The following is a 14,270-nucleotide window of genomic DNA, read 5'->3' on the forward strand; positions in this document are numbered from 1 at the left end:
TTTTTCCAGATTACCAGAGAGAACACATTAGAAAACAGACATTTTTACTTGAGCTTGATTTGACATACCTGTTAACTCTTTCTAGATGGGATATGCACTGTTTGTGTTTTTGTCATCAAAAAATAGAGGTGGATTTTAAATTTACCTTCTGCATGTAATACTTTATTTCCAGTAAATATTATTTTCTGTATACTATTTTACCTCTAATCTGCATTTGAAATATTTATTTCAGCATATTTAAAAAAAAAAAATAGGGGCATGTAATGCCTTTTTTTTAATACAGTGGCTATCTGTTGGAATGTAACTCCTGCTTTTTATTTCATACAATGTTTCTCTAGAGGTCACAAGTGTCCTGAGAATGAATAATGTTCTAGCTGATATCTCTTATGTAGTTTGAAGACACAACCACTATAGACTGAATTTGATTTATTTACCTTTTAAATGTTGCATTATCTTTGACCTTCATTTACATCTAGGGTAGATACAAGTGAAGATAATTGAAAATGCACATATACGTAATTTAAAATAAAGTGTTCAAGTATATGGTATTTCCTCACAGTATTGACACTGAAAAGCAAAGATCTTTAGTTAAAACAACATGTCACATGCAATAAAACTAACTTCCAAGTATTAGTTCACTATCAGAACAACAATACAACACTAATGCCTACTCTAACACACTTTCATTTAGCACTACTGTTACCACTGGTATGAGAATCAAAGGTTATGTTTAAATGCACAACTTTAATACTGATATATTTGTTAGTTTTTATTTAAAGAGGATTGCGTTTTGCCCCTTTTGACTCCTTGCCTGACTCTGTTAAAAATAGAGTCCTGCTCTGATTGTTATTTTGGCTTTACTTGCTTCCCTCCCCCAGTGATTGCCCCATTTTTCTTGTAATATATTTTCACATCTTAAGTCACAGGGGAACTGCTTTACTGTTGTAGCTGTAAATTTCTTTCCTCTGGCTCCATCTTGGAACCTCGCCAGTTGGGTTTCTTCATGGAACTTGCTCTCACCAAGGTTCCCAGTTGCTGCCTCTTGGCCAAAAGCAGAGTCCAGTTTTAGCCTTTTTGACAACTGATTGTAACCCCTCTGGAAAGAAAATGATTGCACTTTGGAGCTTTTAATTTGTTGTCACATTACAATTTAGCTTACTATACTTTGGACACTGATATTTACGATAAGCATTAAAATACTATTAAATATTTAAATAACTTTTATACATGGTTATTAGGAGTATCAAGTCAGATTTTTAAAACTCATTAGTCTCCTAAAGATGTAGATAAATACCTAGTGGGATTTTTTTTTTAGAACCATTCATGTCTCAAATTCACTTTTTTTTTTTTAAATTGAAAGTATATGCTTAAATGGTTTTGAAAATTCGTAAATACCTTTAAAATATGGCCTATTTCTTTAGCTAGACCTTTGGAGTGTATTGAGAACTGACCTTAGCTTTTGTGAAATGAAAAGTATGCTTATTTAAGTATAAAAACCAACAGCTGTTGATGCTGGGTGGAACTTTGGGGAAAAAAGTGAGATCTTCATTGGTTTTTCCAGTTGTAAATTTTATTTTGTACCTTTGATCACCATTGCAAGCATTGTGAATTTTTTGAATAAAGAAATTCAATTGAAAGGTTAGCTTACAATGAGTTGTAAATAGCTAAAAGTAACATTCAAGCTCTCAAATTGTTTTTGGAACTTGAATGCCAGTTTGTGGCTACTTTAACCTTAGAAGCTAAAGCTAATGGATTTTTTTTGTTTGCAGTTTGTCAGTTTCTTATCTAGAAATGTTTCAAGCTCCCATGTAGCAAGTTTGAACTAAAATGGCTTTGTACAATAGGTGTTTGTAAAACTTACAGAGTAAAGTTAAAAGCCTGTGGACTTTCCTCTTTTTGAAGCTAATTCTAACTCCTGAAGTTAATGATGCTTCCAAAAAGGGGAGGGGGAAGGGATGGGATGTTTTAAGGACTTATTTTCTGAAATAAAAAAAAATTAAAACTAGCAGGCATAATAACAAAATGGATTTCAACAAACAACCTGAAACATGCTGTCATTAATTTGTGTTTAACTTTAATGCTTAGGTTTACTGTATAAGGATAGTAAGAAATGTCATAACTTTTAGCATTAGTGAAAGCAAAATTTTAAATTAAACTCTCTTAGGGTTTCACCTGAAATCCTAAAATACTTACTCACCTTTGCTTTCTTCCAACATACATTGCTTTTGCTGCAAGTTAGTGCCATATCTTTAACTGTAAGCATGTAAAATCACAAAAATACTCCCTCCCCTCAAGTTGCCTCTAAAGTTGAAGCTTTTATGTTCAGGGTCATAGCTCCAGTTAAATCAGTTGCAGACATGCCAATGTTGGCAGTATAATCATGCTTTGTTTTCTTCATAGCTACTGAAATCTGTGTTTTGGCAGGTGTGCTTTTAACTCAGGCCTGATAAGCCAACCCTCCCCCTCTGTTTCTCAAAAAAATGTAATGAAATAGTTATGCTTACTATAGTTCATTATTAGACAAGTAAAACAATCCTGGAAATCATTCAAAGAGCTTGCATTTATCATTAAACTCCTGACTTGCTGACTTGAAGATCAGATTGTAACATTATTTTCAGAATTTGCATGACTGACTGCAATATAATCTGGAAGGCTCATCCTGCTGGTAAGGGATGGAAAGCTAGAGGCATATACATAAATAAAATATAGGCGTTCAGTAGCTCTCCTTACTTCAGGCACTTAGTGCAGACTTACTGTTGGCCCAGATTTGAAGCAACTTGTGCATTGCAAACACTGGGTGACTGCAGCTCAATTCTACAGAATCCTAAATTTAATGTTTTAAAAGAATGTGTTCAGGCCTTATTGATGATGAACTTTTGTAAATGTGAAACTAGTGCACTCTTGTTTTCCAAAGTCCGTGGAAAGATGCATATAAAATGCTACTTTTGCAGGTAGGAGGCTGTCTGCTAGGACCAGGAAACAATGCAAGGGCGGAAGGCACGGGACCCATTACAACTTGCCTTCAGGTTGCCTTGAGTCTTTCTACCACACTAACTAACACTGATCCAGAAATGGAAAAATCTATCCGTTTATGAAAAATATTTTTTCTGGAGTTAAAATTTAAACAAATAATCAAAAGGTGATTTTTGGAAAACTTTTTTTTTCTTTAAAAATTATTTTTAACTTTAGTTTAGGTCTTATGTTTTCAGCTGCAAATTTAATGTCATCTGTTACAATTATCTTGCATTAAGTAAATACATTTCAAAGAAACTCAAATCATCAGGACAGAGGAGGTGACTGGGTAAGCATCAGGATCTTGCTTGTTGAAATGTTATTTTTTAGTAAAGTACTGGTATAGATAGTGCTGTAGCTGTGATGATCCAGGGAATATGATAGAAGCAATGTTTAGTTAGTAATATCTTTTATTGGACTGTCTTTATTGAAAGAGATGTTGAACAGGCTTTTGGGCACGAAGTACCTTTCTGCAAAAAGAAGGGTAGGCCTGAGGCTTTTAGGGATTTTGGGGAGTTGCTGAAGGAAATTCTCACTTACTGTGTTTCTAGATGTCCTTCACATTATTTGAATGGACAGCTTCCCTTTGATATGAACTGACTCAAATATAAAAACTTTGGCCAAGGTGATTTTTAGATGCTACTTAAGTACAAGTTAACACTAAAGTGTTTTTTTTTGGTTTTGTTTTATGGGCAATATTTTTTTCTTACATCTTGGTTGTATGAAAGGCAAACAGAAGCAAAAGGGAGAAGAAGGGAATGTTTAAAAGAATAGAAAAAAATAGATTTGTGGGAATATAAAAAATTATAAAAGACATTTCCTAGGCCAGTGATTCTCAACCAAGGTGCCTTGAACTCCTTTCAAGGGTGCATCAGGGTGCTACACAATACTTACACTGTCAAGTGTGCAAATATGTTTCACAAGACAAACTTAGATTTCAAACAGAAATCCATAACATTAAAAGTATTCTGACATGTTGTCTTTTTGAGTTCTTTGTAACAGAAAACTGCTTTTTTCTATTTTTTCACTCATTTTTTTTACTATGAACACTTAAGAACTAATATTTTCCAATGGTTGTCTCAAAGCTAAAAAAGTTGATAACCACTGCTGTAGACAGATACATAACCAGGAATGAGAGTGTCTTTTAAACTGTTTTCAAATTGAGTTTCTTTTTGGTTACTAATATCAGCATAATGCAGAATCTCAGAAATGTCATGTTAGTGATGTAACATGTAAACATGGAGTTTTAATAGAAAAGCTATGAGGTGCCACTACATTTACAAAATGTAGAATGTTTGTTATTCAAGTTTCTTGTAATAATTTGACTGAGAGCATTAACTCTTCCATTTTCTGAATGCATTATATTTGTATTTTAATGAATTGCTATTTGTGGTTCATCCTTCCAGGCATAATAATAATTCAAAAAGAAAAGGGGAAAAAAATAGCTAATGTTCCAACCATCTCAGCAGCAGATAATAGCCCACCTCCTCATGCTGTCCTCAATAATCTATGTAAAGTACTTAATTCTCTTAACTATTGTCACTTGCCCAAAGATGCCATAGTGGTTATTTAAAGAAGTAAAGGGTAGGGGGTTGGTGGATACAAAGAGCACTGAATTTGTAGCTGATACTTAATCTAATTTTATACTGTTGACATTTTCTTCTTTTATCTCTTTTCCCTGCCAATCGCAGATAATCTAATGATTCTGCCCCTGCTATTCAAAGGTATTGATCATTTTCTGCTATGTTCCTTTCTTTTATAGGACAGTTCTTGCAATCAAGGGCTTTTCCTGACTAGTTTCCTCAAGTTTTATCTCTGCAGTTGGTAGTGCCTTTGTTCAGACTTCTTTTTAGTGTATATATATATATATTTATACTCTTATACATAGTATACTCTGTATAATTCTACATGCCCAGATCCAGCTGTGTGCCAGCAGGACCCCCCATGTCCTGGTGTGATCTGACACGTAAGATGCATTATGTTATGTAGACAGAGAATTTGGGTAGCAGGGAGCAGCAATTAATGCTACCACAACTCTCCGCTGCCAGGTTTTCAGTCTCCCCTTAGGGAGCCCTGTAGACCAGAGATGAGACAAACCCTTCCCCCCCCCCGGTCATGGGTTGAGCACCCCTGACTTTAGAGAGGTCCTTGGTTACAGTAATGGCTGGAATAAAGCAAGCCTCTATTTCCACTGGTGACAAGCCAGGCAGAAACATCAGGCTGAGAGTACGGGTGCTTTTTCATGTTGTGTGGTAGAAGTGTATCATAGATGCCTGCTGCCTAGAGCTCTTCTGCTTCCTGAATGTACAACATTGTTAGGCTCTAGTCCTGCACAGGGTATCACTATAAAAGTTACTCTTGAGCCTCAACCACATGATCACCCAGTTGGGTGAAGTGATTCACTAGAAGTGACAGGTGCCTATGGCAGTGCCTGAAGCTCATGTAAGGCCCTTTGTGGAATAGGGTATCAGTTTCTTGGGCAGTGATTGTGGTGGAAGAAGAAATCGTAGGGTGCTTATACATGTGCTTTGGGATTGGGGGGGGGGGGGCTGGTGCTCTAATTAAAGTGTCTGGAGCATCACGTGCATCAGCATCCCTGTGCTGAAAAATGGTGGTGGGGGAGACTTAAAGCTCTTCAGACGAGCTTTAGTTAAAGTGTTCAAAGTGCCCCCGCTGCCATTTTTCAGCACAGGGACGCTGATGCATATGACACTGGAGTCTGCTCCAATGTGCTATAATTACAGCATGTCGGAGCATAGCCTTGCTGCACATGTATAGGTGCCCATGGACACCAGTGAGAAAGGGGCTTGCTCTTGGGCCATCTCCAGAATATTTTCCACTTCTTTGTGGGTAACCATGGACAGCTGGGAGAGGGTAGTGCCACAGATATGAGGTGATTAGCACTGGTATATTAGCTTTAGGATGACAAGGGCTATATTTCTTGAGACTTACTGCAGAACTGACCCCAGGACTAAGCAATTGTTCAACTCCAACCTTGGTCTCCCTGACAAGAAAGGGATTGTTGATCACAACAGGGTGACCATCATCCCCATTGATTCTTGCCGGTCCAATCTACCATTATTCCCATGGTACCTGTTCTCAAAAAAATAACTGTTTGTTTACCAGCAACATAGCAGTAAGTTTATGGTTGAATGTCCTGTGAGGGGGCAGTGCTACAGCACATAACTTGCTTGGTGTTTGCAGGGATCAAAAGGAGCTTGTCTGCTAGAAAGAGCTGCTATCCTTCTCTTACCCAGAACGCTGTTGCCCACTTGCTGTTCTCCCCAAGTACAACATGTTGGGCCATTCCTCTGCATTGTGGAAGGTGCTTAAACGGCCACCCAGAGGAAATGGCAGTCAGGAAAGCAAGCAAGAGCACTGCCTTTATGTACAGTCTGGCAGGACAGGAAGTCATTGACAGTTACATCTCCCTTTCATATTCCACACATAGGTTCCCTCCCCCAGCTGTCTCCCTTGTCATGGTCATAGTCTCCCTCATCATTGCTGTATTCTTATTGCCCTGAGTGAAATGCAGACCTTGTTAGACACGCCAGTGGTACTTTCTCTAAGAGGGCTACTTGTCTGCAACTTTTGCTGTCTTCTCCAACAAGGAGACTGGCTCCCCCAACGTCACTTTTGTTTTGCTTCTCCTGCCCCTTTCATTTTCACCATGCACGGAGCTGCTTTTTGCCTTAGTGACCTTGGAATCCCTGATGCTGCAGATGCTGCCCCTTGAAGGTGAGAAATGAACTAAGAAGTCTGTTTTCAGGTAGAACAGCTTTCCTTTAATTTATGGGATGCTATTGCTATCCATCCCATTACCATCACCAGGGTTTCCTAGGACTGGGAGCTATCTGTGCCCAGCAACTCCTGCTGCTCCATGCCAATGAGCTTCTGGGATAAGTGGTACTGGGAATGAGGAGGTTAATGTGCTTTCCACTCTCCAGGGTGCATGTGGCTCTGGAGCTGTAGAGTTCACCCTGAGGGTGGAGGTATAGTAAGGAGATGCTCTTAAGACCCCTCTTCCTTTCTTAGCTGTGCATAACTTGGTTGATGTAATACTTGTCTCTATAATGAGCGGGCAGTGGAAAGATCTGTAAAACTTACTGCAGACCTCACTAAATGCTCACTGCTGCTACTTCCTGGTATGGTGCAGAGGAACAATGTAATGGTTCAGAGGGGAAACTAGGGTCCCCCGAAATGTTAGTGTGTTAAGGCGAGTCCTTGGCATACGAAGTTCACTGATGTAACCTAATGGATGGCAAGTAAACTAGATCTACTTGAGCAATCAGTGCATGCTTATAGTGAACGCAAGACCAGTTGCCTGTGATTTCAAATGAAAGAGGGGTGTTTGGTTCTGAATTAATTGACAGTTACTATAAGAACAAGCTTTTCAGTTTGAATTCACATGCTGACCATGCTGTACTAATTTGGGGAACTTTGTAAGGGAGTTGTTTGTCAAATCCTCACTGGCCTTATTGGCAACAAAGTTCTCAGAAGGGTGACTTGAGTGGGGGCAGCAGTATAGGTGTCTGACTGATGTTGGTAAAGTTGTATATAAACTTTCTTCAGTAGATGGGGCCCCTGGTACCAAGACAGTTCAGTCTTTGAATGAGGTCCTTGCCTTGGGCTATTTCCATATTGCTGATATGACTCCTTTCTTACCCAGACTCAATCACAAACTGTGGCTCAAAGCTAGTATTGTCAACAAAGGTTGGCCAGCTCAGGTCTGCCTTTGTCCTGCGCTGCTTGCCATTCTGCTTGGGGCTCCAGGCAGCTGTCCTTATCGTAGTGATGGGCTACGTATCCTGACTCCTCCAACTTTCTTCAGGATGGGTCTCTTGCACTGCAGTGTCTCCACAGACTACATTATTTAAAGGGCCTCAGCTGGTGGCAGGGTGGGTGATTGCACGAATTGACTGATTTGTGAAGATATATGGTTAAGGGGAAAATTGGTCCCTTTGCATTTGATTTAAAAGTGGAAGGTCTTATCTGGTTCCTTACCCCAGAAACACTGAGGTCTGAGTTTAGGTTCTAGTGGCCACCTCCGAGCCATAAAGCACTGTCAGAATGTTTGGCTGACTAATTGTCCGAACTCAGGAGGGAAAGTGGATTTAGTGTAAAAGTATTCCTAATTCATCTTGGGGTATGTTTGGTGCTAATTGGATGAAATTATACTATCTTAGGGATGTGCACTATCTGCACGCAACTTTTTTCAACAGGTTTAAGACTACTTTCCCCTCATTTAGTTGGTCAAAAATATTATTTCATACTAGTGAAGTTAACCTTAATGTAAAGCACTAATCTGTGTAACAACAGTCACTATGATAGAAGCACCTCCCTCCATGCACAAAAAGTGTTCACTGCTGTAATATACATGATTGCTGACTTCATACAACAAATTAAATAAGGTTCTGTCTTGTCTGTTGCTTTGCAAGAAAAAATGTGGGGCAACCAGATCAGCTCTGCAGATTAATGAAAAATGAATTAACAGGAATCGTAATTGACAAACAGTACTTAAACTGAGGTTAGAAGACAACATGAGGATGCTGTCTAACACAGTTATGGTGTGGTCAACTCTTTACTCGTGTTGAAGCAGTGGGAAGTGGCATAAGCACTGTCAATGGCAGCAAATGTAGTGGCATACGGGCTACCTTTGCTTAGCTATTAATCAGTATAATTCAAGCTAACTAGCACAAGACTGAACTATTTAGAGAAGTCCTAGATAAGATGGAAGCAAAGGCTGCTGATGACCTAGAACTCCTTCTAAAATAAAGGCGAGAGATGAGCAATCTTGGTAGCAAATATAAATAGAAAAGATTCAAGTACTCCAGAGTAACTGCTTTAGAATCAAAGCATTTGTAGTTCAGGTGAAGTACCCTTAAAGACTGTCCTAGTAAGCACTCAAAGGTTGGATGTAGCTTCCCCCTAATAGCAGTTTTGAGGACCACAAACAAGTTATGTTAAATGGCTAAGGACTGAAATAATTGGAACAAACTATAGACTGTGTCATTACTTTTACATAAAATCTGACTTGAAGTCTGCCAATCAGAAAAATAAAGACAACTACTTTGTATCATACATTAAACAAGGGGTATAAAACAATTATAATAATTAGAGGGATGTAGTAGCCTATGCTAAATGGAACTATATACTTTCCCCACCTATAATGAGGGGGGGAAAGCCTGAGAGAGCCAGAAGTTTCAGATGTAGTGGGGCTGCAGAGAATGAATAAATATGTGAGAAAGGGGAAATGCCAGTGCTAAGGGGAAATCTCCCTGTATCTGAAGAACCCTGTCAGGCATGCTGCATATCTGTGCTCCTTAAACCACCTAATGAAAAAACAAAAAGAATGTGACTGGCTAGGGAGACCTGGGCTGCACTGTCTGATAGACAAGGCTCTAAATTCTGGGTCCAGCTTTTGCTGCCACTTTACACTAAAGAGTTATAGGATGATATGTAGAGACAGCATTGGGAGTGGGGTAGGGAACCCAAGAGCTGGGCAACAAATCCAGTCTCCTTTTGCTTACTCTTTCTGATCCCATGAGAATCTCATGTTTCTTCTTTGTACAGTGACCCGGCTTCAACAGTAGGTATAGAATGAATATACCAAATGTTCGATAGCCTGGTGGTTATGGCTGTCTCCAAAGAGGTAGGAGTTATTGGTTTGAACTTGCTCGGTCTGAGGAAGGCCTTGAACCAAAGTGGAAGGCCCTTGTCCAAAGAGTGTTCTAAGCAATGTGCAATTATAGAATAAAATGGCACTATCACATTTTTTTTTAAAGTGTGACAGTTGCCTGTGCCTGTAATTTTAAATGTAAGGTTGAGGATCAGATTTGGGCAATGAATTCCAATCTTATATAACCGCTTCAGCTGTGGGTACGTACATAGGTTTCAGAGAGACAGGATTTCAGACACGCGTTTTCTTTAATGTTTCCTGTTGTCTGGCTTAGGTGTTCCCTGCTCAGCATGCTAGCAAAGTCTTAAATCTAGGCACCTAAAATTCTCTCTTCACTTTATATGTGATTTTGGTGCCTCATTTGGATTTGTGAATTCCATTCGCATACTGGGGGACTTAAGCACTCCTGTAAATCTTTCCCTGGCTAGAAGAACCTTGAGCCTATCTCTTGTTATGTTTATATAGTGCCTTGCACAATGGAGTACTGGTTTCTGTCTGCAGCTGCAGTACAAATCAGGAGCATGTCTTCATCACCAGTCTTTTTATTAGGCTGGCATTGATCCGACGTGTAGTATAGAGACTGTACGGTATAAATAAAGCTAATTATAATAGTCTACGCTATAAATAAAGCTAATTGGAAAGTCAAAAGGATTCCTTTGCAACAATGCACTATAAGGTGTTAAGGAGAAACTGTGTGCTAGAAGTCTGCAATTGTGGGGGAATTACCTTGAATAGAATAGACAGTATTATATTTACCTGAATCCAAGACTACTTTAAATTTAAGTTAACCCCAATAGTTAGATTCTATACATGGAAAATTATAAACTTGTTACTGCATTCCTTACGTGGAAAACTATTATTAGAAGGCAATTTTAAATTCACCTCCCCATGCCCCCCCCCAGTGGGGGGCAGGGCAGACAGCATGATCCCTTGCTATGTGTCCCTGCCATTTGCGCACACAACCCTGTCACTTGTCCCTATCCCATTCCTCCCTCCCACCAGTCACCTGCTCTTCCCTCGCCCCACCACATTGTCTCCCCTGCATATCCACAGAGCCACGTGCTCTCCAGTCTCCCTGGTACCCCTCCCCCCCATGTTCCAACTATTTCACGGTCTTTCCTGCACATCCATTGTTCCAAACACTGCCTGGTCTCCCCCTGCCCTTTCCCTGCTGCATGAGTGTCCGTCCCCCCCAAAAACCTATGGCCCCAGCCAGGTGGCAGTAGCAGTTGTGGCCCTTGCCCTGGTGCTTGAATCCAAGGTAAGGCCTTATTTTCCCCATGTTAAATTTGTGGGGCAACTTGTCTCAGATTTGAGTAAATATGGTATTTGGGTTCATTTGAAACGCAGTGAAACAGGAACTCAAATTAGTGCTACCTTAGCAGGAGATTTGACTTACCATGATAGACCAGATATCTATGTAAATGCCTTTTTGAGTGGAGTTATGAACTCGCCTTCCAAAAGATCAAAAAGATTAGTCTGTAACTTAAATGTGGTGCTTAAGTATGTGTACTCCTAGGAAGGACTAATGGGATATACCAGATGCTGACTCACTCAGAATAACATCAGACTGGAAGATGGAACAGGGATGGAGAAGAAAGCTGTCAGTGAAAAATGACTATTAACTTATTTTGTTCAACCTAAAAGTGTGTATGTAGTTTGAGATTCAGACTAAATAAATAGTGGTTAGGTGTAGCTGTATGTTTTATATCTTTAAACTTAATCTGGCATCTGTTGTTTTTCACCATTCTTAATTTCACTGTTTGGCCATAGCCTGTTTCAGAATTTCATGCAGGGTGTCTCAAATCAGCAAAAGCCTTCAAAGAAGAGTTAGTGATAGGAAGTTGTTTTGTCTGCATCCTCCTTCAGGTTTGCTGTCAAATTGACTCAGAATTTTTCCTATCTACATGTATGTTTTGAAGGGCAGAAAATTCCCCTGAAAGCTATGGAAGGGTATAAAAATTATTCAGCCGGTACATAGCTGCACACATACCATTCACTCTTTAAGCCTTTAGCACATGCATGATTTGAATATAGTTACTTCAGGCTTTCCCTGTGTATTAAGAAATATAGCATTTGAATTAAGTTGTGTGCTAGGTTTCGGTAACTTTTGTCATGCAAAAATTTTAAACTGCTTCTGATGACACTGTCATAGGGGTACTTGCCACTTCCCCCAGTAATAGGAGACAGGGCACTTCTGGAAAGGGGGAGAAAGGAGAGGCTTAACAAGCCATTTCTGTGCCCTCGGCAATGGTGTGGCGGACATTTTTGCACCCCCACACAAATAGTGCCCAGGACCCACCATTAGTTACGATACCAGGAAAGCTTTTATTCAAGTCTCTCCAACATCCAGTTGCTGCTACAGAAATCTCTCATTCTGTAGCCTCTGTGCTTTATGCTGGCTTAAAAAGTTTGGAGCTTTCATTTGGGCCAGAAAATGTTATATTTAATGTTCACTTTGTCTTGTTTCTCATTCTCTTAAATTTGGAGTCACCGGATTTGATCTCCTTTTATATGCAATGAGCTGGTGACAGATATGTGGAGGTTCTGTCTATGTGAAAAATCCAAGTAGCTCGGAATTGAGTCAGTAAATGAGCTAAATACAAGGTTGTAAAGGCTAATTATTATGGAATGAAGATAATGAGTCAGAAATCTATAGAAATCACCAAAGGATGGTCTAGTACAGGTTGCTAGGTTACCAAACCACAAGAATTTATGCAGTTGCATTACTATCTCTTAGTAGGTATGTTGAGCACTTTACTTTCCACCCACTAACTAATCTATGTACAGTACTATAGTTTTTCCTACCAACAGGAAGGGGAAGTCTGAAATGTTTTGAACCTTTGTTCAAGGATGAAACCTGGTGAAATGCCAGCTGTTACCTTTGCAAAACTGGCTGTTTTGGGTTTCGGTCACATTGACTGACAAGGAATTTCAGGAATTCTGCTGAACATGTTTGAAATAGAATTGAAAACAATAGGCCTTTCATTCAAATCTAAATGCATAACCTTTTTGCATAATTTTAACTTGTTTTCTTGGTACTAATTGCCTAGATTTTTATTTTTGCACTTGGGCCTTAATTTCTCTTCTAGTGGTATATTAAAAAGCTTCTTGGAAATGGAATACTTGTTCAGTATTTTACTTGCATGACATTTAAGACTTTTTTTAAAATGACTGTAACTATTTTTTTTTTTTTTAATCACTCTGAAGTAAAATAGTGCTCAGTTATTGCAATTGCAGCTACAAGGTCATTAGATTTTCTGGAACAAATTCCTCATAAAGCAAGGTAATTCCTCAGTTACTGTCTACTTGGTGGGTTACCTTGTTATGCTGTTCCTTGCAACTTGTATTTTTAGAGAACATTTATGTGCTAAGTAGTCTTATCTGTTGTTTAACCTTTGATCTTTGTGATCTAAATGCTAAAATAAGAGGTTGCTGCTGTCAGCAAGAATAGTAGAAACTTGGCATTGATGAGTAAGCTTGGAGGATATTCTTTTGTGAGGTGGTGATCTGGATTTCAACTAAGTTGAGAGGGGTACTGTGTTACTCTCAAGTCACAAAAGAGGCAAGGTAGAGATGCACCTTGTAGGTTAATTGTATCTGAGCTGTCTAAGATGAAGTGAGCTCTTACAAATCTATACAAATCTACAAAACTATCTATATATGTCTATCTATATATGAGTCAGAACACAATCAATCACAGTTTTCTATAGCTTATAGAAGCTGTATCACAAAACTATTGTAATGGAACATAATAGTTAAGGTTTTAAATAGGATGTAAATACTGATTAGAAAATATCCACTTAACCTGTTGCAGTTATAAGAGTTAAACAACTAAGTGGCATGGCAACCCCCAACCTGGCCCACGTGGGGCTGCTCCGACCCAGCCTGCAGGGCACCCCTGCCTGGTCTGGCACCAGTGAGGTACTTGCAGCCCTCAGAGGTGCAGCAGGGACTCAGCAGCTCCCCAGGGCTGTACCTCACAAGCTGGCTGGGCAGCGGGGTCCTCTCCGGTCTTGGGCACAGACAGGACAGGCAGGAAGGGCACGCTGTAGGGCTGAGCCACATGCCCTGGGAAGCCGCCCCATGCCCTCCCCCTTACCTTTATGTTGCCCTGCCAGGCCCTGCAGCTCCTGCGGGCCTGACTGGGAGGCACATGTGGGCATTGCCAGCAGTGGCAGCTGCAGCAGTAGCTTCAGCCACAAAAGGCACTACACCCGGCCAGACGTGGGGACAGGGAGGTGGCCTCTGACATCTGCACTCCCCGGAGCAGAGTTGATCTGCTCTCCTTGTGGACAGCAGAGTAGCGGGAAGGGGGAGGGGGGACTAGTACCTAATAAGTAGCCTCCACAGACCCCAGTGCAACTGCTTGCAACCTCCCTGCTGCGTGTCGCCAAGAGCACCCCCCTCCTCTCCTCCTTGCTCCTCCCTCCCTTTCACCAGCCCTGCTGCTATCTAGTTCTTTCTGGGGCGCTGCACAGCTTCCCTTCTCCCTCTCCACTCTTCCCACATCCCCTTTCCTTGCTGGCCTGCACCCCGTTCTGCAGTAAACAATAACCAGGAACCTATATCCGGTTAT

General features: G+C 40.2%; 1 protein-coding gene and 1 long non-coding RNA gene across 5 annotated transcripts in view; one reads left to right on the plus strand and one right to left on the minus strand.

Moving 5' to 3' along the window:
- The window catches only part of MAP3K21 (mitogen-activated protein kinase kinase kinase 21), a 48,873-nt gene that overhangs the window by 9,503 nt on the left and 25,100 nt on the right, over positions 1-14,270 (plus strand). The window contains exon 1 of one of the 4 annotated variants that reach the window (XM_019479814.2): positions 2,611-2,665. The exons of the other annotated variants lie outside the window; for them this stretch is intronic. Within the exon in view, the coding sequence (XP_019335359.1) occupies positions 2,626-2,665 (40 nt within the window). The 5' untranslated portion in view covers positions 2,611-2,625. Of the gene's footprint in view, positions 1-2,610; positions 2,666-14,270 lie in introns of those variants that run through there. 4 annotated transcript variants of the gene reach the window in all.
- LOC109281229 (uncharacterized) lies at positions 412-14,255 on the minus strand. Its single transcript, XR_002087813.2, has 2 exons — positions 13,794-14,255; positions 412-1,096 (listed from the first exon to the last, which is right to left on the minus strand). It is a non-coding gene; the product is annotated as an uncharacterized LOC109281229 (long non-coding RNA).

Source organism: Alligator mississippiensis, chromosome 1 (assembly GCF_030867095.1).
Source record: "Alligator mississippiensis isolate rAllMis1 chromosome 1, rAllMis1, whole genome shotgun sequence".
Taxonomy (NCBI): Eukaryota; Metazoa; Chordata; order Crocodylia; family Alligatoridae; genus Alligator; species Alligator mississippiensis.